Source organism: Anthonomus grandis, chromosome 2 (assembly GCF_022605725.1).
Source record: "Anthonomus grandis grandis chromosome 2, icAntGran1.3, whole genome shotgun sequence".
NCBI classification, from domain to species: Eukaryota; Metazoa; Arthropoda; class Insecta; order Coleoptera; family Curculionidae; genus Anthonomus; species Anthonomus grandis.
In genome coordinates, this window is record NC_065547.1 from 2216313 (window position 1) to 2239760 (window position 23448).

Genomic DNA, 23448 nt, shown 5'->3' on the forward strand with positions numbered 1-23448 from the left:
AAACATATCCCATCAGGTTGCCAAGAGTTAGTTGAGGGACTCCGATGAGCGGTTGCATGTTTGTTTCAGGACTTTTAATAATAAAATTCCCGTCACACACAGATCTGGTGTTTACAGACTAAAATGCTCTCATCCTGACTGCAATGTGTGCTAGTAACTCATCTCTAATAAATAAAGTCGTTTCATTTTAATCCATCTCTATTTTAAAAAAATAAAATAAAAGTTTACTTATATTTAGAATCATAGTAGGTTTCAAATAATAAACATTGTTATATATTTGCTCTCTGATAAATGATAATATTTCGTTGTTTTTAGTTTAATTAATAACAATTTTTTTAAGTAACAAGTGTTCCTAGTGTACTTGGATCATTTTGTGCCAAAAACTGTAAGTGTTGGATACTTCTTATGTACGTAAATTGCAATAAAACAAATTTTGCTCGCACCATTTATTCAATAGTCCCGGAGCGTGTCCTTTACTAATACAGCAAGGTCGTTGATAACAGTCGCAGAGAGACCTACTATATCACGGCTTGGCCGGAATATTATCTCACTTACGCAAGGATGTCTATTAGCAATCAGACTCTCACGAGATGTGTGTTAGAAGTAAAACAACAAAATACTGACATTAAGGCCGATATTAATGGGATAAAGAGGGACCTGGGGGAATACTACAGGAGTTGGAAGGTAAAATTGCTGAGTTGGAGAGTGAAAATTTGAATTGCTAGGCAAGGTTGAGACGTTGTGAAGAAGCAGGAAAGATAAATCAGATTGTAATATTTGGACTTAAGGAGAAGGCAGGGAGCTCATTGGGAAAGCTTGTTTTGGAAACATTTAAAAAGGTCTTACTTGTAAACATCAGCTCACAAGATATAGATAATATATACAGAATTGGAACCATAACTGAGGGACGAACCCGTCCTGTAATTGTAAGATTCCTTAGATTTTCTGTAACGAAACAAATTTTTCAAAACCTTAGCAAACTAAAGGGTACCGGTGTTACTATATCTAACGATCTTACAGTTGAGCAGCAGCAAGATCAAAAAATCCTCTATAAATACTTCAAAATAGCCAAAAGAACTTCGAGGCAAAAATATTGAAAAATAAATTACTAGTGAACGAAAACACTTTTAGTATAACTGAACTGAAAGAAGCTACCGTGGAAACGTTCACTGACTTCTTTATAAATAAAAAACAATAATTTCCTAACAACAGTGCTCCTGCAACACCTGAAAGGCAGACGAAAACCTCTTCTGTAAGTGACGTAGCATCACCGAAGATAATACCTCAACAAACCTCTAGAAAGGAGGTAAATTCAAAAGAGGTAGTAAACGAGAAGCACAAAGAAAGGAACAGGGGACCTGAAATTAAGAGTAAAACATTATCCTCTCCCGTGACGGTAGTTTCAAGAAATACTAGGCAGTCCGGAAGAACAAACTCTACGTCTTGTCAAGGAAAGGCTTATATAGGTAGTCCTAAATTATTTTATTAGTATTTTTGTGTAAGTGGTTTTATTTTAAACACTGTTTGTTATATGTCAATTCATTTTTATTTATTTTACTATTAATGACTTATTTTAATCAATGGCATTTAATATTTGTCATTTAAATATTCGATCCCTAGTGGCAAATTTTACTGATTTTAAAGATTTTATTCAAAACACGGAATTTCATATAGTTGGTTTGACTGAAACGTGGCTTGCACAAAATTTTGATAAAAACATCATAGGTATTGACAAGTTTACTTTTATCTCACATAATCGAACAGATAATCGTAGGGGTGGTGGCGTTGCTCTCTATATTGGAGAACGCATAAAATTTAAAATTCTATATTCCGGCGATTTTGTATTTGTTGAATTTATGTGGGTTGAAGTTAGATATTCTAACCTAGTGTATCTACTTGGAATAATATACAGACCTCCAAATGGTAACATTGGTGATTTCTTGAACTTTTTTGAAAACAGCATATCAAACCTCTATTCTCAATACAAAAATATTATATGTCTTGGAGACTTTAATATTAATTTGCTTCAGGCTTCTAATAATACAAAAAAGCTGGAAAATATTGCAGAAGTGTTTGAATTAGCGCAAGTTATAAACGAACCTACTAGAATTACTAACCGTTCTGCATCTCTAATTGATCTTATATTTTGTAATTCAATCATTTTGCCACCTATTTAGAAATAAATACTCCAAAAGAAGCATGTGAGTCGAGAACTATTAAGTATAGACCTTTAAAGAATATTAATTTAAATGATTTTAGTCGTGATTTGTCTATATGTCCTTGGGATGAAATTTTATATATGCCAAACGTGGATGATAAGTTAGAATATCTGAATTCTCTTATTTTAAACCTTTTTGATATTCATGCTCTCATAAAAACCTTTAAAACTAGCAATAAACAAAATTATGCGCCATGGATAACTGAAAATATTAAATTCCTACAGAACCTACGTAACACTGCCTTACTGAAATTATACAACATGGGCTATAAGAGCTGAGAAGAGGGCTTATTTGAGGGATAAATTTTTTATTTCAACTGTGAAGGAAAAATGGGCAGAGCTGCAGAAACTTAATTTAACAAGATCAAAGAACAATAATAGAATTCCTAAACATTTAACTGAAAACCTAAACAATATAAATTCGTTTTTTGCTAATCCAACACAGGTTACTCATCCGTTAAATAATGATCTAATTCACTTTTATAGTACTCACATTAAGGAAGGTATAACAAATAGATTAACTTTTGAACCGGTAGTAGAGGCAGAAGTCACTAAAATTATATATGACATTAAAAGCAAAGCTTTTGGGTCTGATCAAATGAATGCCCACCTAATTCAACTTTGTTGCCCTCGTATTATTCCTTACATCACGCATATTATTAATGTCTGCATTGAAATTGGCTATTTTCCACAGCGTTGGAAGCATGCATATGTAATTCCCTTACCTAAAGTTAATGAACCAACTGAATTTAATCATTTGCGTTCTATAAGCATTCTTCCGGCCCTGTCGAAGATCTTCGAAAAGGTACTTGAGGGTCAAGTGAGAGCAATTGGTGAGTTTGATATCATTCCTTCAAAGCAATCTGGTTTTCGCCCAGGATTTGGCTGCTCCTCCGCAATGGCAGCTGTTACAGATGATCTGATTAAGTCGGATAATGACAGGAAAACAAGTGCTTTAATCCTATTGGACTATAGTAAGGCTTTTGATATGGTAAATCATCATATTCTCATATCAATTTTGCATTACATTGGTTTTAGTATGTCATCTGCACGGCTTATTAGATCATACCTTGCAAATAGATCACAGCAGGTTATGTATCGGGACAAGCTTTCTGACTGTCTTCAAGTTATTGCTGGGGTACCACAAGGAAGCATATTGGGTCCTCTCCTTTATACAATTTATACTTGTAATTTTATTGACAGTCTTCAGTTTTGCAATTACCATCTTTACGCTGATGATACTCAGCGCTACTATTCTTTTAATATAAGTGAAGTCGACATTGCTAACGAGAATATAAACCTTGACCTTCAGAGAGTTTGTCAAACCTCTGCTGATCATAATTTAAAAATTAATCCTGCCAAATCAAATTTTATTATTTTTGGTAACGAAGTGTCAAAAAAAGTTGCCCTGGAGCGCCTAAGTCTTAAAATTGACAATGTGAATATGCCTTGTGTAAAACATGCCAAGAGTTTGGGATTGGAAATAGATAGCGATTTGCGGTTTCGGGAACATATAACTTCAAAATTGAAAAAAGCTTATTCAACTCTCCGTCTTATTTATTCTAGTCGTCATTTTTTACAAAAAGATATTAAATTATTGCTATGTGATTCGTTAGTGCTAAGCCATTTCAATCACTGTGATGTTATTTATGGGCCTTGTCTTGATAGCTTTGAATCTAGAAGGATTCAAAAAGTACAAAATTCATGTTTACGTTTAATTTATGGCGTCCGTAGACACGAACACATTTCACCGTTTTTACGTAAATCAAAATGGCTTAACATGTACAATCGTAGAAAACTACACATGAATACATTTTGCTTTAAAATTCTTAAAACAAAAAAACCAGGATATCTTTTTGAGAAACTTGAATTTAGAGTTGATGCTTATAATCGACCATTGCGAAGATCAGACATCGAAAAGAAATATTTATTTTCACCATCATTTTCAAACACTTCGCTGTTGAACTTTAAGAAACGACTTAAACAAATTGTATTTTTTTTTTTGATTTCTTGTGTTTTTGTTTGCTGTTTTTGCTTTGTGTTTCTATTATATATCTCTGTATTTCTGTTTTACATTTTAAATTTATTCTAAGTATTTTATGGTTCTACGATTTTAAATTATGTGTTTGCTTTGGCCATTATGTATTTTTGTATTTTGCATTTATTTTTAATTATGTTTATTTCAATTTTGTTACTCTACCTTATTTTGTAATGATTACCTTAGATTCTAAATATTTAAAAATGTAAAAGTTTTAATTTATTTGTGTTTGGGCTTAAGCAGTGCCTTACAACACTTCTATTGTAAGGTGTCTGAGGAGCCTTTTAGGACATATTGCATTGAAATTTCTGTATTTTTCCTAATAATAATAATTCCTAATAAACGAATTATTATTATTATTATTATTATTTAGCCGCTATTGTAGACTTGTAATAATTTATACACTTACTAATTGATTTAAACCTGATAAAATAATTGGATTTCTTATTTTTTTATGAATTGAGCCATGAAAATCTTGAGGCATGAAGGTCTCGTTTTTTTTTTACATAAAACAAGGCATATCAAATTTTATCTGAAATTAATGGAAATATTTAGTCTCTATAGATGAATGAACTCGGATGTATACTTCTGGAAGAAACCTTCAATAATATAAAAGAGGGTTTTTTCTAAAAATGCTAACCTCTAGCCTATAATAGTTCAAGCATCTTATTTATATCGAAAATATACTTTTTAAATGGAAAAAGGCTGTTCTTTCAACAAATTTACACACAAGCACTTAGACCATTTTACCATTATATCTCTGAATTACACCTAAAATACGTGTTTTAACTAACTTCCTGAAAGGTTGTAGTTTGATGGTCATTTTTATGTGTTTTTCTTATGCAGGGAGTATCTAGATCTCACTTTTTATTTAACACCTATTCATTTTCAGATCCCTATGGACCGTAATTTCTGAGTTTCATGACTCGAGCTGTAATTTCCCTATATTTAAGTCATTTGAACTAGGTACATTTTATTTGTCTCCCTGAAACCCGCAAATTTATTAAATATTTTTTTAGACTTTTATAACTTAGGCTCTATTTGTCTGATCCAAGTCATTGATATCTTAAAATATTTGTCTTTATTATCGAGAGCTACAATATTTAACCGAATTGACTAAAGTTAAAGTATTATTTTTTTTTTTAGAAAAAATCAAAAAAGAAATTAACGACAACGCGGAATATTTCGCATACGAAAAGAGTCAAACTGTAAACGAGGCAAGACGTCCAGGAAAACCGAAAAATGCCGGCGATTTCTTCGGGATGGAGGGCACGTTTAAAAAGCTGGAAGTGGATTGATTAATTATTACTATATAACGACAGTTTGTTTAAATGTTTTTATTTTAACCATTTGCTAATAAATATTGAAAATTTTTTGAAAGAAGAGCTTCGCTTTAATCAAAGTATTCTTTGTATTCTGGGAGGCCAGTTAATGTGACACCACAAATGTGTGTAAATAAACTGTTGGTATGAGAATCGAAATTTCAAATTTCCAATGTGAAGGAGCGAAGATATTGGATTTGAATAAGATGTGTTGATCCAATTCAAAATGAACCTAGATAAAGAAATTTAAAAACAGATTGGAATAGGCGTGTGCATATATCAGAAGAACACACACATACTAATTTATTCCGATTCTGCCATAATATTTTGTTCACCTATTCATAATCGGTGTAAATCTTAATCGGCGTTTATATTAAGGAAATAATTAAATTTATTCGTTCTTAAGTTTTTGCTGAGAAAAAAAACCTGTAATAATATAATGCTTCTCCCTAAAATTGCTTGGTAATAAAATTAATTTTTAGTTATAAAGTAAGGTAGATACAGAATACATACATGTTTCGTATACAGATCGTGCTATAGTGAGATACGTATTAGCCAAAATAATGGCAACACCGCTTGGTTGCGGCTTGCAGGCGGCGGAATTTTTCGTTTTTATTTTTTGAACCGGGAGTTCAAAAACCGATTCCTTGTGCAAAAACGGTTTTAAATGTGGTTACCTAACCGCCTTATTAGTGGGACTGGCGATATTAAGTGGCCTCCTAGATCTCCAGATTTGTCTCCAAATGACTTTTATCTGTGGGGTTACCTTAAGCAGACCATTTGTAAGCATGAATTTAGTAGGCCAACAAATTTAGAGGAGTTGCGAAATAAAATTGTCGAATGTGCCAATTCCATTTTACCTGAAACTCTTTTGGATGTGCGAAATAGCTTTTACGATAGGTTAAGTTTTTGTTTAGCAAAAGAAGGCGGTTAATTTGAGCCTTTTATTTAAAAAATGATATATTGTTAAGTTTGTTTATAAGAGTTTTATTCCTGATTTTTTATTATATTTTTATCAGAGTTGATATTTTATTTTTTATTACAATAACGCTTTAATTTTCATTATGCAAAACACAGCATATTAAACATTTTAAGATTACAATATAGAATCGCCAACATATAACGCAATAAAACGTAAAAGCCTATTGTATTCAGTAAAAAAGTCTTTTTACGCACCAGTGCGTAATTTGTCAAAAACAAATTTCATAAATTTCCCATTCATAAAAATATATTTTGTTTTGTACAAGTTTGTTTAATTTATAAAATAAATTGATTCATGTGGTCCTTCGAGATAATAAATAAATAAAATAGAGTCCACTAGCACTATCCATATGGGCACAATGTCCCTCTCTATTTGAGAAAGTAAATAGGCAGCACTTCTCCCTCGAATAAAATGTTTATTATATTTGTAGTAAGTTATAGGAAAAAGAGTACATAGATGTCCTAGTATAAAACTATTGGAAATTATGTCCATAATCTAGCCTTAGAGAAAATATTTGTTATGGAAGATTAACAATATGGTTCTCAAAATATCGCAAAAAATATTATGATCATAATGCACCAAAAAGGATGGGGATGCCTTAATAGACGTAAAGCATGTTAGAGCAGTTAAAGAAAATTTACGATATAAAAGGTTTTTTATATTACGTTAAAGAAGGTTTACTTTGACTTCAATGATATATTATCAGCATTGAAAAATCTAAATTAACCAATAAACTTTCTAAAAAAAGTACCACGGCGATTAGGAAACGTTAATTGCCCCAAATGGTCGATTACACCTGCCAGAACGAAAAGTTTAAAACCACAAATAAAACTCGACAAAATTCATTTAAACTTGGTTTATTTATAGCACTCTTATTAGTTTAAACAGTCTTTACAAATACAATAAAAAATGCAAAAAAGCCGCCCTAAACTGGCAGCTACTCAAAAACCGTTCAAGAACAACAAAAAAAAAATTCAAATTAAACGGTCGCTTCCTAAATTAATTTTAATAAATATCTGACATTTATTTACACAAGTGGCAGTACAACTTTTAATTAGTACGTAGTATACATTAATTAGTTCTAATTAAAGAAAAGATTATACAGACGTGATCGAAGAACAGGAAAATAAAAATTAATAAATATGGCAACGAAAAACCCTTAAAAATCTATAAACGAGACGAGCTGTCATGGTTGGAAGACCCCAGAATGTAGGACACACCCTGTATATTAAACCTAATAAAAAAGCCATCTCAATATGAGACGTTTTTTGTACATAAAATAACTATTTGTTGCTTGGCAGTTGTTTTTTTTTTGTTTTAAACAATATAATACCATTTTTCTGGAGATTATTTAATTACTAGTAGGTCCCCAAATTATTAAAAAAAAAATAAAAATCACAGAATAGAATATACAAAGGCACTTTTAACACTTATATAATAATACTTGGGATTTTATTACAATAATAAGAAAATAGTGTTGCTAATATAGCAAATAGGACACCGACACAAACACCAAAAAATGATCGCTCGATTTGTCTGAAGTCGTTTCGTCAAATTATTCTTATGAAAAGAAGCATTTTGGTAACTAAGATGCTTACACTAAAATTACACAATGAATGCATGATGAATGGATGATTTTGTAGGCAGTACTCTTACACTTAATTCAGTCATAAAACAAGATTTTTCAAATTCTTTTCCTAAAAAATGCAAAGATTCTCTTTCAAGTTTATTGTGCCTGTACTTAGGAACAATTTTCTTCATTTAGGTTTTTAATCAAATTTCTTCGATTTCCTTGGCGACTTAAGTGATTTCGACTTTGAGGCCTCCGTAAGTGGGATCGGGCACGCATTCGCCGCAGTAACCTCCGCATTTGCCCTCTATTTGCACGTCAGACTAAAAATAAAAATATATTTATTAAGGTTAATATGCTTATTTTGCAAATTTAAAGCGATTAACTAAGAAACTGACTGAAAAAATGCTATAAATACAATGTGCAAAAAGGAGGCATAAACAATTAAAAAATAAATGAAAATGGCGAAAAATGACTGTTTTATACAAAATAAAATTTTAACACGACTTTGCTCCAAATCATACGGATAGAATTATACAGATCGTGTTATCGTGAGCTACGTATTATCCAAAATAATGGCAACATCGCTTGGTTGCGGCTTGCAGGCGGCGGAATTTTTTGTTTTTATTTTTTGAACCGGGAGTCAGCAGACCTTACTTTGCTGTATTACTGCATGTTGCATTAATAATTTTTGAGCGTTATTTTCGTGTTTTTTTCACTATGGCTGTTTATACCCCTTCCGAAAGAGTTCAACTAATTAAATGGTTTTATGGAGGCAATTCGGCAGTACAATGTAGAGATTTGTTTTCAGTGACATTTGAGAATAGACCGATTCCTTGTGCAAAAACGGTTTTAAATGTGGTTACAAATTTTGAGACATCTTTCTGTCTTCAAGATTGTAAAAAATGCCACACAAAACGTCAAGAACCACTTGTTGAAGCGGTTCAGGATATAGAACGGCGGGAAGAAATGGTTTACAGTACCCTAGAACTTGATTCGACACGGTCCATTAAAAGTGTTGGAGAGGAACTGGGAATGAGCAATAAAACTGTTGCTCGTATCTGGAAAAAATATGGGTACAAATGTTTCAAATATTCAAAAACTTAGGAAATACTTCCTGAAGACCAGTGGCAAACAATGGAATTTTGTGAAACCATGATGGAAAAGGCAAATGAAAACGAATATTTTTTAAAAAATATTTTGTTTTCTGATGAATCTTCTTTTCCATTACATGGCAAACTCAATCCTTCCATTGTTCGTTATTGGTCTCAGGCACAGAAGTTTTCAGTTTCGTACCCAGTATCCTCAGAAATTGAATGTTTGGCCGACAATGTTATAGGCCCATTTTTTATTGATGACACTTTAAACGCCCAAAAGTACCTTGAGTTGCTGCAAAACCAAGTTCTTCCTGCCATTCAAATCCTACTTGTTGTAGATCTGGGATCGGTTTATTTTCAGCAAGATGGCTGTCCTGCTCATAACGCGGCTAGGGTAAAAGAATTTTTAACAAATACTTTTCCTAACCGCCTTATTAGTGGGACTGGCGATATTAAATGGCCTCCTAGATCTCCAGATTTGTCCCCAAATGACTTTTATCTGTGGGGTTACCTTAAGCAGACCATTTACAAGCATGAATTTAGTAGGCCAACAAATTTAGAGGAGTTGCAAATTAAAATTGTCGAAGGTGCCAATTCCATTTTACCTGAAATTCTTTTGGAGGTGCGAAATAGCTTTTACGATAGGTTAAGTTTTTGTTTAGCGAAAGAAGGCGGTTTATTTGAGCCTTTTATTTAAAAAATGATATGTTGTTAAGTTTGTTTATTAGAGTTTTATTTCTGATTTTTTATTATATTTTAATCAGAGTTGATATTTAATTTTTTATTAGAATAACACTTGCAATTTTCATTATGCAAAACACAGCATATTAAAAAGTATAAAAAATCGTTTTTTAGTTTGTCCTTTTTCTTCCAAAAAATTAATTTTCAGATAGAATTAATTAGAATTAAAAAATCAAAAAAACTTGATGAACGCAAAGATGCCTGTAATAAAATCAAAAATCCCTTCAATCTCCTGAAAGTTTGAAGATTGTTTTCATATTCCTGGAAAATTGAAAAAATCACTTCTCACACTCACAGACAGCTGGAATAGAATATGAGAAAAACATCAAAGTGACGCCAAAGGCAATACTATCATAATCGAGTTTTTTCTTATCATCATCCGCTTAGTTGGTCAAAATCAGTTGAAAACAAGCACCATGACGTTGAATAAACTTGTTTAAGAAAAAATAGAAAGAAAACTATTAATACTAAAACCAACTTACTCGTTTAGAAATCGATTTGGAGGCAAACTGCCCGGTATTCTTCCATCTGATATTACTAGACAATTTGAACGACGTATGTCGCAGATCGATCGAAAATTGCCCCTGGGGGCAGCTCCCGTGGCTACTGTAACAATCTCCCGCGGTCCCATATGGAATCCGATGACCCTTTATTTGTTTTGAAAAAGTAAAATCGTCACCTGAAAGTAAAAGTTTTATAAAAATTTACCTATAAAGCAAAATAAACGTACCTAAAATTTGTAGTGACGTAGTATTCAGTCGCACTTTCCAGAAAATCGTCCTTCCGGAATGTTCCGGCCCGATGTTGTCACATACGCAATTATCTCTTCTTTGGCCGTTATATGGACACGAACTGAGATCTCGTAACCTAAAAATTTATATCGTATAAGTAAATGCCGGTTATAAAGTATGGGTCTTTTACCTTCTGTCATATATTTCAGCAAAATTACTCTGATCAGAGTGCAAACTGATGTATTCTTGCGGGTATGGGGTGTCCATTTTGTAGCAGTACACCTTGACCGCCATACCGTTAATGGAAATGAGGTAATCTTTGTTTTCTCTCGTGCGCATTTTTGTCTGGATTTCTTTGCAATTTTTTTCTAAACCTAGAACATCTAGGTTAGAGAACCGTTAAAATTATTAAAGGCATACATACATTTCCACTGATTACATTTCCGTTTCTTGTAAGGTCTAAGGTTTTTAGCACAAAAATGCCTTTGGACCCTCTGTTTGGTCAACACGTTTATGCAATTTACATCTCTGACTTGTCGGCCCTTTTTGCCACATTCGTAAGTGCACTATGTGAAAAAAAGTCATTAATATTAATATTTAAAAAAAAAAACAACTCGTTCTTACAGGTGTCCATTCCCCTGGTAGCCACATGTACTTGTCCTCGCACCGGTTAATCATGCAGTTCATCACCATTTTCGGTTTTCTGCTCCTGCAGTATTTGGCGGGATTTACGTGGGGTTGATCGCGGTTTATGGGTTTGCGATCGATTACGCCTCCGGGGTGGACTTTGTGACAAGTTACGTGCCGAGTCATCACTCCTTGGCCGCAAGTACGCGAACACTATAAAGAAAAATGGGAATGGTATTGAATCGATTGTAAAATTGATGATAGCATTCAATTAATCGGAAAAAAATAGTTAAAAATGAGTGGCCTATCAATGGGTTATGTAACCATTGATGGTAATAAAAATCTAACTTCATAATTGGTCAATATTGAAAGGTTTATTCACGATCGCGGTCCCGAATAACTAACGTTACGCCGGATTAAATAGAACCACCGTTTTTTTCCCGTATATTAATTATTGCTTTTAGTGGCATCTAGTAGTTTAGTTACCGACTAAAATGTTTCCCTGCGAGCTAACTAAAAGTTAGAAAAAACTTGTGCAAAATTGACGGCAGTCATATTTATTGTAGTTTTATAAACACAAATTTCTGGGCAGCTGCATTTCAAAATTCGCCTTAGATTATTTTAACTTTTTAAAATGGTTACTTCTTGAGAGCCAAAACTTATAGTCTAAGAGCCAGCGACACTCGACCCTACGTCATCGGGTATTGTGTTATAAATAATAACAATGCATAGCTTGGACACGGTCGAGTCTGGAACACCCTTGTCGACCGGGCAAATCATGTGCCAATTAGTGTAATTAATTAATGAAAAATACGAAAATCTTCATTCGTAACGTATTTTGGAATGAAATAAATAAGTACATGATATTGAAGGGGACAGGTGGCACTTTAAGGAAATATATGTGTGCCTTGTGCCGAACCCCTGTTGACCGAGCGCAAAGGGGTTGCTTGTAACTATTGTGCTTACATCATCATGAATTTTGAATTTTTTTTTTAAATTGAAGCTTAGAATGTGCCGTGGAAATTCGTGTGCCAAATGCGATGTTGACCGGTTTTTATCGGTCGACTTCAGCCCAATACCAAGATCATTACAATTCAATCAACTCATTAAATTCACACTTTTGCGATTAATTGCAAAGTATTTCTGCCATTTAAATTGTATTTACATGGAAGCATAAAACTGAAGTTTTAATCAAGTGAATAATATTAAACTTCTCCCAAAGGTGCTACCAAGCGAAACATGTATCGAATATAAAATAAAGGATTTTGGTTAGTAGGTAATAAAACTGTTTTGTGATGTAATGTAGAAATGTTGAGAGAACCGTTAACAATCTGATTGAACCATTAAATAAGAAAAAAAAACAGCTAAAAGCAATTAGCATAACTATAGAACATTCATGATAACCAAGAGTTAGCAGCAAGCAAATGTCTAGCAAACAAACCAATACCAAGACGCTTACTTACCCTAGAATACGGCCCCTCTATCCACGTATAATCGCACTTGTACCTCTCACAAGGCTTAGAATCTTTCGGTTTTCTTTTGGTGTTGCGACACAAAGTATCGACCACAGTGATGTCGTTCAGTTGATCGATACACTCGATAACACGTTTCCTGGTTCCTTTTCCACACGTGCTCGAACACTATGCAGCCAAAGAAAGAAAAAAAAAAGCGTGAGTGAGTGAGCGTGAGGCACTACGAGTGTCTTCTATAGCCGTAGTCAGAATGTGATGTGAGCGATATATTTGAACGTTGTGTATCGTGGTTTAGCAGAAAATACATCATTGAAATGAAGAATTTAGTTTATAATTACCTCGTTCCAAGGTCCGGCGCGCCATCTATATCGGTTTTCTTGATTGGTTGCCGCGAAGTAGGACTTTGAGATGCCGCTGGCGTGCGGACACTCTGACAGTTTGCATTTGGTTGAGGTTTGCGGTTTTTTGGTGAGGTCGCAGCGTTTGTCGTCAAATGTATCTGAATGATACGAGGAATTTAATCGTGTCATAAAAGTTTTCGGAAATGCCATTCTTACCTTCGTCATTCATACAGCGAACTTGTCTGTGCCTCTCGCAATTCGAATCGCAACGCGGACTGTACTCTCCGACTTTCCATTGGGGACACGCGTGCTCGTTACACCTCACGACATTGTCGCGGGGTTTATCGTAACGATCGCACATCATCGGGTTTTCCACGCCCAAGTCGTTTTTGCAGATAAATTGTTGGTTTTTGGTACCACCCCCGCACAATTCCGAACACTGAAATAATCGAATTTATTTATTAAAAAAAAGACAAGACTTAAGGGTTTGAAGGGGCCGATGGAGCAACTCATAAGCACCTAGAAATACATAAAATGACCTTAGTTAAAAATCGATGGTTCTCGAAAAATTGGCACTTTAGTGGAAGTCACCAGGATTCTACTTTTGGATCAGATTTTCGATTGTCACGCCAATTTTTTTAGTATTTTTTTTAGCTTTGAAACACTGAATAGTTATTTTAATAAACATTTAATAGGACATCTATTCTAAAATAAAGTAATACTTATTTTTATTTTTAATACCTTAACTTTTAACCCTCATACTGGACCAAAAAATTGTGCGACAACCTGGCTAATTAATACCTTATAAAGTTGGCTCGTTTAAAATTACCCAATATGTTTTAAAGAACAGTTTACTATTATTGTGATAAAGTGAAAGATAAACCTAGACAATTTTTTAAGTTAAGTTTTTAAACTTAAAAATTAAAAAATCAAGAGCGAAAGTACCGAGGAATTTAGTTTGTTTATAGTATTCCGCGAACTAGCTACCTTTTTGCTTATATCCTAAAGTTTAACGTTTCTGTTACTTTTTGCTTTGGATTTGTTTTTTTTAGAGTTCATTGTCCTGTGGACTTTGCCGTATAATGCCCAAGAGTATGCAAACATGCATCTCATTTATGGTAAATGCAGAGGAAATGCTCTAGCACCATCTAATCTTTATCAAAAAAAATTTATCCAAATTTGGCCCGATATCCTGACTATCGTGTATTTATTAACACATTGCGTGCCATGGTAAATTTCGTATTATTCACCAAAGGGCCAATATTTTATTTGGATAAATTTCCATTATTTTATTAAATAAAACATTGGTAATTAATAGTTTTTTAATTTTTTTCTCATAGAAAGGAATTTTTGATTGTCACCTATATATGGAGGACGTGGCCCTCTACGAAAATTTAGTGTAACTTTTACATACGGGGCCACGTCTCCCATTTAGAGGAGACATTCTTTTTTTTTTTTTCAGATTTCAATGCACAAAACCTGCCCAACCCAACCCAAACCAGAAGAAAAAAGAAATTCCCAAGAACCTTGTTTTTCTATTTTTTGTCAAGTTGGATTCAAATCCTGGATTTGGATCGTCTTTGACAATGTTTGAAATGGAAACTCAAGGTTCTTTATTGTTACAGTTTAGTGTGAATCAAGATGAGTCGAAAAAATAAATCCTTGAGCGAAGAACAACTTCGGCATTATTTGGAAAATTCGAGTGATAGCGAATCGTTCTGTGAATATTCAGATGATTCGCTTGAGGATCCTTCTTGGATTGACTGCGATCCAGATGCTAGATCATCATCTGATGAAGAAGATTCTGCAGATAGAGAAGACGTTGGCCTACTTATTGACAATTTAGTCCTAGAAGAAGAGGAAGAAGAGGAAGGGGAATTTTTGGAAGGAGAAGAAACCAACCAAAGACCAAGTGACGTTATATGGACAGAATATGAAGGAAGATCTAAGAATTTTGAATTTACTGGACCCCATGGTCTACAAAAGGAAATCGGAGATGTCAGTCCCCTGGACGTATATTTACACATGATGTTTTGAATTTGATAGTTAAAGAGACCAATAAATTTGCAGAGCAATGTATTGCGACAAAGAAAAAGACAAAATACTCCCGTATAAATAAATGGACAGATACAGATAAAGAAGAGATCAAAAAATCTCTGGGCGTAACTTTATGGATGGGTCTTGTTAGAATTAGCAGTTTACAAGATTACTGGGCAAAAAAGGGGATATATAAAAATAAAATTGCATCTTCAGTCAGGTCACGAAATAGATATCAACTTCTGCTATCCATATTGCATTTCAAAGATAATAAAGAAATTGTTGTAAGAGATCGTCTTAGTATAATTCAGGCATTAATCGATATTATGCAAAGAAAATATCAAGAACTGTATTGTCCGGGGGAAGATATAGTGGTCGATGAAACTCTTGTTCGTGGAGAGGTCGTTTAATTTTTAGGCAGTACATACCTAACAAGGCACATCGTTATGGCATAAAACTCTTCAAATTGTGTTCTACAGATGGATTTACCTGGTCTCTAAAAATGTATTCAGGAAAGTCAGCATCTGGTGTTCGAGAAACAGGATTAGCACAAAATGTATGTCTTTTGTTGTCTAAAGATGTCCTTCACCAAGGACGGACATTATACATCGACAACTTTTATACAAGTTATACTTTGGCGAAGACCTTACTAAATGAAAAAACCGAACAAAAGATCCACATGGACCCAAACGAACCATCAACCAGCCAAGACGACACCACATTTTTAGTACCTACTGATACTGCTACGGGCTCTGATACCGATCCTGCTTCTGACACACCCCATCAGTTAACTGTGCATTCATCAACAATTGCCGGCAAAAAAAGAAAGCATGAACCTTCCACTAGCAAAGATACCACCGCAATTGAAGTACCCATTACTCAAAGTCGCAAAAGGAAAAAGAAATCACGAGCAGCTACCGAAAAACCTATAGGAGTGATGGCATATAATAAAGGAAAAGGTGGCATAGATTTATCTGACCAAATGTCATTCTACGTTTGTACTCTTCGCAAAGGAATTAAATGGTACAGAAAGTTAGGACTAGAGATATTGCTGGGTATTTCCGTGGTAAATGCTTGGGTGGTATATAAACATGTTGCAAAAAGTGCGATAGGTATAAGAAAATTCCGAGAGCTTCTGGTCGCCGGTCTAATCAATATTGAAGGACCAGATAAAGGAACGTCTAAAAAATAAAAATCATTTAGTGAAAGTCATCAGCTACAGAAAAGAACTGATGCAAATGGAAAAAAAATAAGAAGAAAATATAGCTTGTGTTATGCTAAACTATGCAAAGAGGCCGCAAGGCAGGAGGCAAAAAAGAAGGCCAAAGGAGTATATACCTACTGTGCCATATATCCAGGATCACCCCAGTTATGTTTAGACTGTTTTATAAACATAAGTAAAAATATTTTTTATCTCTCTGTAGAACAGTTTTTCATTACTTTTTTTTAAAAACAAAATAGCAGTTGTCGTTGCGTTTTGGTATCCAAGTGTTTATAAAGTTATTTTAGGAATAAATGGAGTTTATTAACATTTAAAGTGCCCTTTATTTAAAAACATAATTATATATTGCTTATATAAAGCTACCTAAAACCAAGTATACCATAATGTTTCCTAGGGGTTTGAAAACGCCGTTTAAAATACATTTAGCGTCACACATAATAGGGAGACACGGCCTGATCTGAAACATTTCGCGTCTCCCATATATGTATGACGGGCCCCCTAAGAAACATCACTGACTCCCATATATGAGTGACATAGCACGCAATGTGTTAATGTTCATCGCTCATATTCCGAAGCCAGGATGCCTCATGAAGACCTCGTGTTGATTATGTTGACCTAGTTTTAGAAGAAATTGAAAATGATTCGACTACTTCAGCACGAGCACTCGAAAGAACAGGAGCACCGAAATCGGTACTAAACGACATCACTAGGCGATTTCAATATCACCCATATCATGTTCAACGAGTGCAAAGCCTACTGCCACGAGACTACATACCACGTCTACTATTTTGCTGCAGAGTGTTGTTGCAAAATAATCAAGAGGATCCGAATTTTTTAAATAATATACTGTGGTCGGATGAAAGTACACAACGGCGTCGCCAGCCGGTAAGCTAGGGAGGGGCAGCATGAAAGAACTAAAGACAAAAAACAAAAATTTTAATTAAAAAAAAAATATAAAAACCGAACAAAATATTTACATGAAAATCAATTGAAACATAATCTTCTAGGGTTCTTTGCGAATTCGTTAGTCACTTTGTTAACAAAATCGTCCAAGTTTTTAAAAATGTATTGGCTGTGTACACTCATCATAGCGAGGCCATTGAGTCGAGTTTCAGACATAGTGCTCCTCAACCAGGTTTTGATTCTCCTAAGGCTACTAAATGACCTTTCAACTGTACAAGTCGTACAAGGTAATGCAACAAGGATCTGTAAAGCCTTCTTAATTTCAGGAAAGAAATCATCAGTTTCCTTGAGGATGTCCACAACACTCATTTTGACCGATTCTGGTTTTTCCTCCCATATTTTTTTCCAAAGCTCTATCTCATTTTGGATATTTGTAACACCGTAAAAATTTTTAAATTCCTCGCAAGCCTCTTCAAGTTCTTCCAAAGAAATGTTTTTCATTTGCGCAGGATGCAGTTTTGACAAAGTAAATGATGGTCTATTTTCTTCAGAAAACCTTATTTCTAGGGAATTTATAATTGAGTCCAAATAAGGAATTGTTATGGACCTGCGCCAAAATTCTGAGAGGCTTTTTGATGGGTGGTTGCTACGGTGTTGTTGTCTTTCAGCAGTACGCGGTATTGATTTCATATCCAATCCAATTTTTTCCGCAATAACAGAAGCATCTTTGAAAATGTCTTCTGTTATTTTTTCGGGATTCTCACGGTGGTTTTTGATCAGTTTTAAAATACGACCAATATGCTGTGATGCCTGAACTGCATCCAAGGAGACTGATTGGAGCACGTTTACTGTTGGTTCTAAAAGAGCGGAATATTTGGCTATCAATCCAAGGCTAAAAATAAACGAAACTTTGGAAGCTGCAGCATGGAGCTGATATGCATGTTTTCTTGTCGCAATATTGCCATCTCGAGACAGGGTTTCTAGTGTCTCCATTATATAACAAAAGTTCTCTTTAAAAACTCTGATGCTCTTGTATTTCTCGCTCCACCTTGTTTCGCACAGCTTAAGAATATTGGGTATTCATTTTCTTCTTAGAACCGATTCACGAAAAAATGTAATTATATCTTTGATGGCCCCAACTGTATTTCGGGTCTCCGGCAGAGCATTCAGATCATTGATTACCAGGTTGAGTTTATGTGACGAGCAATGAAAAAATAGTGCTTTCTTGTATTTTTCACGCAAAATAGCCTGAACGCCACCTTCTTTTCCAGACATCGTGGAACAACCATCGAATCCCAAACCCACGCATTTATCTGGATCGAAATCCTCTTTTGTCAGGAATTCGTTTATTGCCGTGGCAATCGATTTAGCGTCCAAGGCTGTAACCTCAGCAAATCCGAGGAATACTTCTTCAATGTTGCTGGTTTCCTCATCAAAATATCTTATGCCAACTGAGAGCTGTTCCTTTCCAGAGATATCCGCTGTTTCGTCTGCTAAAATGCTATATGCTTGCGATATCTTCACATTTTTGATGCAATCGGCCTTAATAACATCTCCACAAATACTGATAATCTCATTCTGGATGTCAGCCGATCGATAACTTGCATTTTTCTTTCCATGCTCAAGATAGTTTTTTAAAATAGTGTCTCCTGCGTCAATTCGCATCTTATACAGCCCTTCCAGAATTCCATCACCATAGCTTGCCCCCCTTAATGCTAGGTCGTGGGATCCGCAAAACGCAATGCAGGAAATAATCGATCTTAGAATTTTCCTGTTTTTTTCAAGACTTTCCTGAGAGTATTTGTTAATTTGCACATCTACTGGCACATGCTTTCAATGCCGTCTTATGAAAGTGAGTATCTGCGTGTTTTCTGCAGTATTCATGAACATCTTTGAACTTACAAAACGGCCTTATAATGAACGAACCTAAGACACCTCTAACGGAGCTCAGATTGGGTTAGAAACAGTGTACAGAATTTACAGAAGGCTCCTTTTTGTTGGCGGGAGTATGCTAACCATGGTGAGTACATTTCCAACCAGGAATGATTGAATTTATTTTCAGATACTGGGCGTCTTTGACAAAGTCGTACGTTTTCCGTAGTATCCGTAGGTTCTTGGCTCAAAGTGAGCGTAATCGTTTCAATTCGCTTTTCACTTGCGAGCGCTTCGAGCCCCCGAAATGTAAATATGTATAGCTAACCCACGGGGGCAGTTGCCCCCCCCCTGCCCCTCTCTGGCGACGCCCTTGAAAGTACATTTAAAAAGGATGGCTTTATGAACGTGCACAATTTGCCCTCTTATGCGTTGAAAAATACCCACTCTAATCGAGAAGAAAGGTCGCAGTACCGATTTAAAGTAAACTTGTGGATTGGTATCTTGAACCGGCGTTTAATTGGCTCATTCAAATTACCAATTTGAATGAGCCCAGTTCAAAATTTGAACTGGCAGGCTTATTTAGGTTTTTGTTAAAGCGATGTACCAATTCTTTCAGAAGATATTCCTTTGGCCAGTCGCCGAATAGTGTGGTTCCAAAATGATGTGTGGTTGCTCGGCACATTATGCCCATGAAGTTGGTCAAACTTACCCCAGCAGATGGATCGGTCGATTTGATCCAATTTTATGGCCTCCCAGGTCTCCAGACCTAAATCCTCTCGATTTTTTTTATTGGAGTTGCATAAAAAAAAAGGTTTATGCAAGACCAATGAATAATATTGCTGAATAAATGACGCAGCCCAAGATCTTAACGCTGCCAGGAATGCAAGATGGATCGAAAGGTCATTTCTTAAAAGATGCCACGCCTGCATTCGCGTTGATGGTAGACAGTTCAAACATATTATATTTTTAAATTTTTCGAAGTTGAATAAAAATATTTTTTGAACATATTTATAAGTTTGTTTTATTTTTTTCATAAGGTAGATTAGATTTATGTTTCACTCTGTGACAGTAAACCGTTATTTAAAACATGTATGTGTGTGAAGCTAGCGTCCGATCGATTTCCAGCAACCAAAATCGAGAACGCAGCATATGCCGGTTGTCAGCGACCAATTTATAGTCCGCGCTCCCTGTTATTTAATCAATAGAATGCCCGTATCTCCTGAAATTCCCAAGGGATTTTAATAATTTTTTATCCAGGTATTAACAATAAATACCTAAATCGACTGACGATGGTCTCAAGCCTCTACAAACTAATGTTTTAAAATGAAAATGAATTAAAAAGTCAAATAATAAAAAAATTAAAAAGGCTCTAACTCCCAAAATTCCCAAAGGATTTGGATAAAACTTTTTTTTATAAAAGATAATAAACATCTAAATTGATTTTAGGTGGTTGCAAACCTCTACAAACGAAAGTTTTTTGGTAAAAAATTATTGAAATGTTAGATGTAGAAAAATATAAACGACTCTAACTCCCAAAACTCCCAAATAATTCGAATGAAACTTTTTTATACAACTAATAATAAATATCTAAATCGATTTAACATGGTTGCAAATCTCTACAAACAAAGGGTTTTGGTAAAAAATTATTGAAATGTTAGATGTAGAAAAATATAAACGACTATAACTTCCAAAACTCCCAAAGGATTCAAATGAAACTTTTTTACGCGATTAGCAATAAATATCTAAATCGATTTAACATGGTTGCAAACCTCTACAAACGAAAGTTTTTTGGTAAAAAATTATTGAAATGTTAGATGTAGAAAAATATAAACGACTATAACTTCCAAAACTCCCAAAGGATTCAAATGAAACTTTTTTACGCGATTAGCAATAAATATCTAAATCGATTTAACATGGTTGCAAATCTCTACAAACAAAGGGTTTTGGTAAAAAATTATTGAAATGTTAGATGTAGAAAAATATAAACGACTATAACTTCCAAAACTCCCAAAGGATTCAAATGAAACTTTTTTACACAACTAATAATAAATATCTAAATCGATTCAGCATTTAATTCCATACTACTATTTGGCTGGACTTGGATCTTGTATTTCTACTCAGAAATCACTATCTTTGTATTTGTTATATAAAAAAATAAACAATTGGAAAATTATTATGGTCTTTTGATTGGTTAAAATAACTCAATTTAATTAGTTTAAATAGAGGGTTTTGCAACATTTCTTAAATCTCATCACTTAAAATGTTTATTATTTATATTAAAAAAAAGTTTCATTCGAATCCTTTGGGAGTTTTGGAAGTTATAGCTTCTAAATTTTTTTTGTACATCTAAAAATTCAATAATTTTTTACCAAAAAACTATCATTTGTTGAGGCTTGCAACCATCTAAAATCAATTTAGATATTTATTATCTTTTATAAAAAAAAGTTTTATCCAAATCCTTTGGGAATTTTGGGAGTTAGAGCCTTTTTCATTTTTTTACTATTTGACTTTTTAATTAATTTTCACAACAAAACCTTAGTTTGTAGAGGTTTGAGACCATCGTCAGTCGATTTAGGTATTCATTGTTAATATCTGGACAAAAAATTATTCAAATTCTTGGGAATTTCAGGAGATACGGGCATTATATTGATTAAATAACAGGGAGCGCGGATTATAAATTGGTCGCTGGCAACCGGCATATGCTGCGTTCTAGATATTGGTCGCTGGATATCGATCGGACGCTTGCTTCACACACATAAAACATGTTGGGTAATTTTAAAAGTAGATTAAATGAGCCAACTTTATAAGGTATTAGCCAAGTTGCCGTACAATGTTTTGGTCCAGTTTGTTTGAGGTATTAAAAATAGTTAATACTTCAATTTATAATAGATGTCCTATTAAATGCTTTGGCTGTTTAGTTTAATGTTTGTCTTCGATCAATAAAATGGCTACTCAGTGTTGCAAAGTTAAAAAAAAATACTAAAAAATATCTATTTTTAAGGCGTGACAATCGAAAATCTGATCCAAGACCAGGATTTTGGTGACTTCCACTGCCAATATCTTGAAAACCATCGACTTTTTGCTAGGGTCATTTTTTATTTTTTCGCGTGCTTATGAGTTGCTCCATTAGCCCCTTCAGTACTATCATTGATTTTCCGGACACCCTGTATAGTAGTGTAGAAGTTCATATATAGCAGAAGAGTGCGGAACTATAAAGGTTAAGCAAGGTTATCGTTCTTTTCACAATAAAATGCAAAACATTTTTAAAGCAGTAGGTATGTATATACTTTTCGGTATAACACACTTGGAGACTTTTGTAATGTTTTATATAGTTCCGTATCTGATGATGGCTATTGCAATAGTCATAATACATTGGTTTAAAAATGTTTTGATCACCTCGCTTAGCATAGACTTATATCTTGGTAATACCTCAGTCCAATCGCTTGGTGTCCATTGAAATGTCTTGTATCTGTCATATCTGTCATACACGCTGTTTTCGTTTATCGGATTGTAAGGATACTTATCATCGACGTACGTTAATCTCTGAAAAATAAAACACAGTTCTTTATTTGTTTTTTTTTCACCCAACTAGTGATTTTAAAATGTCACAATTTCCGTATATTTCATTTCATGATTTAGAAAAAAAGCAAACTTAATCGCAAAACTACCTTAAATTAAATTATTGTGGTGATGGAAAGGTAACGTTTTGTGATATAAATAATAAATTTGGAAATAAAATTAAAAAGAAGAAGATTGTTAATCAAATTGGCAGGATATTTTCTGAATGTAAGCCAGTCTGTAAATCAAATATTGTTCATATACATCCTACTTCAAATCATGATGTCTCTACTATAGTTATTGAATATAACTGCTATCAGTTACCAGTAGAGTACTAAACCGAAATATCGAAGTCCTAGTACTTTAAAAACAGTCTATATGGAGAAGTTTATTAAGTTTAAAAAAAAGAAAATCCAAATGTTAATTCCTTTAAATTGTTTGTTGGCACACTTTGATAGTTGACCTTCATATATTTTTGGGCTTAGTTTTTCCGTTTTCAATGTAATTTTAGGGAAAATTTTATGTAGGTTTGATCTAGTAATAGAATTTTTTTGAATAAAATGAAAGATTACAACACTTACATTACACTCTCTGTAGCATGCCCTTGTATCTTCACGCGGTACCCTTATTCCATCGCAGTACTGCTCATCGATAACGTCTTCCGTATCAAACTTTTTGCACACATACCTGAAACCATTCAATGTAAGTAAAATT

At 34.0% G+C, this 23448-nt stretch overlaps 2 protein-coding genes across 3 annotated transcripts in view; one reads left to right on the top strand and one right to left on the bottom strand.

The window, feature by feature from the left end:
• The window catches only part of LOC126748106 (alpha-tocopherol transfer protein-like), a 33996-nt gene extending 28357 nt beyond the window's left edge, over positions 1-5639 (top strand). For both annotated transcript variants that reach the window (XR_007664633.1, XM_050457116.1), the window contains one exon: positions 5403-5639. Coding sequence is in view for 1 of the 2 variants with exons in the window: in XM_050457116.1 (XP_050313073.1) it covers positions 5403-5554 (152 nt within the window). In the remaining variant the exon portion in view is untranslated. The remainder of the gene's footprint in view (positions 1-5402) is intronic.
• A 1761-nt stretch (positions 5640-7400) lies between these two features.
• Positions 7401-23448, bottom strand: part of LOC126749242 (A disintegrin and metalloproteinase with thrombospondin motifs 9-like) — a gene marked incomplete at its 5' end in the record, with an annotated part of 163779 nt that continues 147731 nt past the window's right edge. The window contains 11 exons of the mRNA XM_050458947.1: positions 7401-8453; positions 10451-10647; positions 10699-10835; positions 10890-11073; positions 11124-11265; positions 11324-11539; positions 12790-12966; positions 13137-13297; positions 13356-13578; positions 22606-22719; positions 23316-23421. Of these exons, the coding sequence (XP_050314904.1) occupies positions 8361-8453; positions 10451-10647; positions 10699-10835; positions 10890-11073; positions 11124-11265; positions 11324-11539; positions 12790-12966; positions 13137-13297; positions 13356-13578; positions 22606-22719; positions 23316-23421 (1750 nt within the window). The remainder of the gene's footprint in view (positions 8454-10450; positions 10648-10698; positions 10836-10889; positions 11074-11123; positions 11266-11323; positions 11540-12789; positions 12967-13136; positions 13298-13355; positions 13579-22605; positions 22720-23315; positions 23422-23448) is intronic.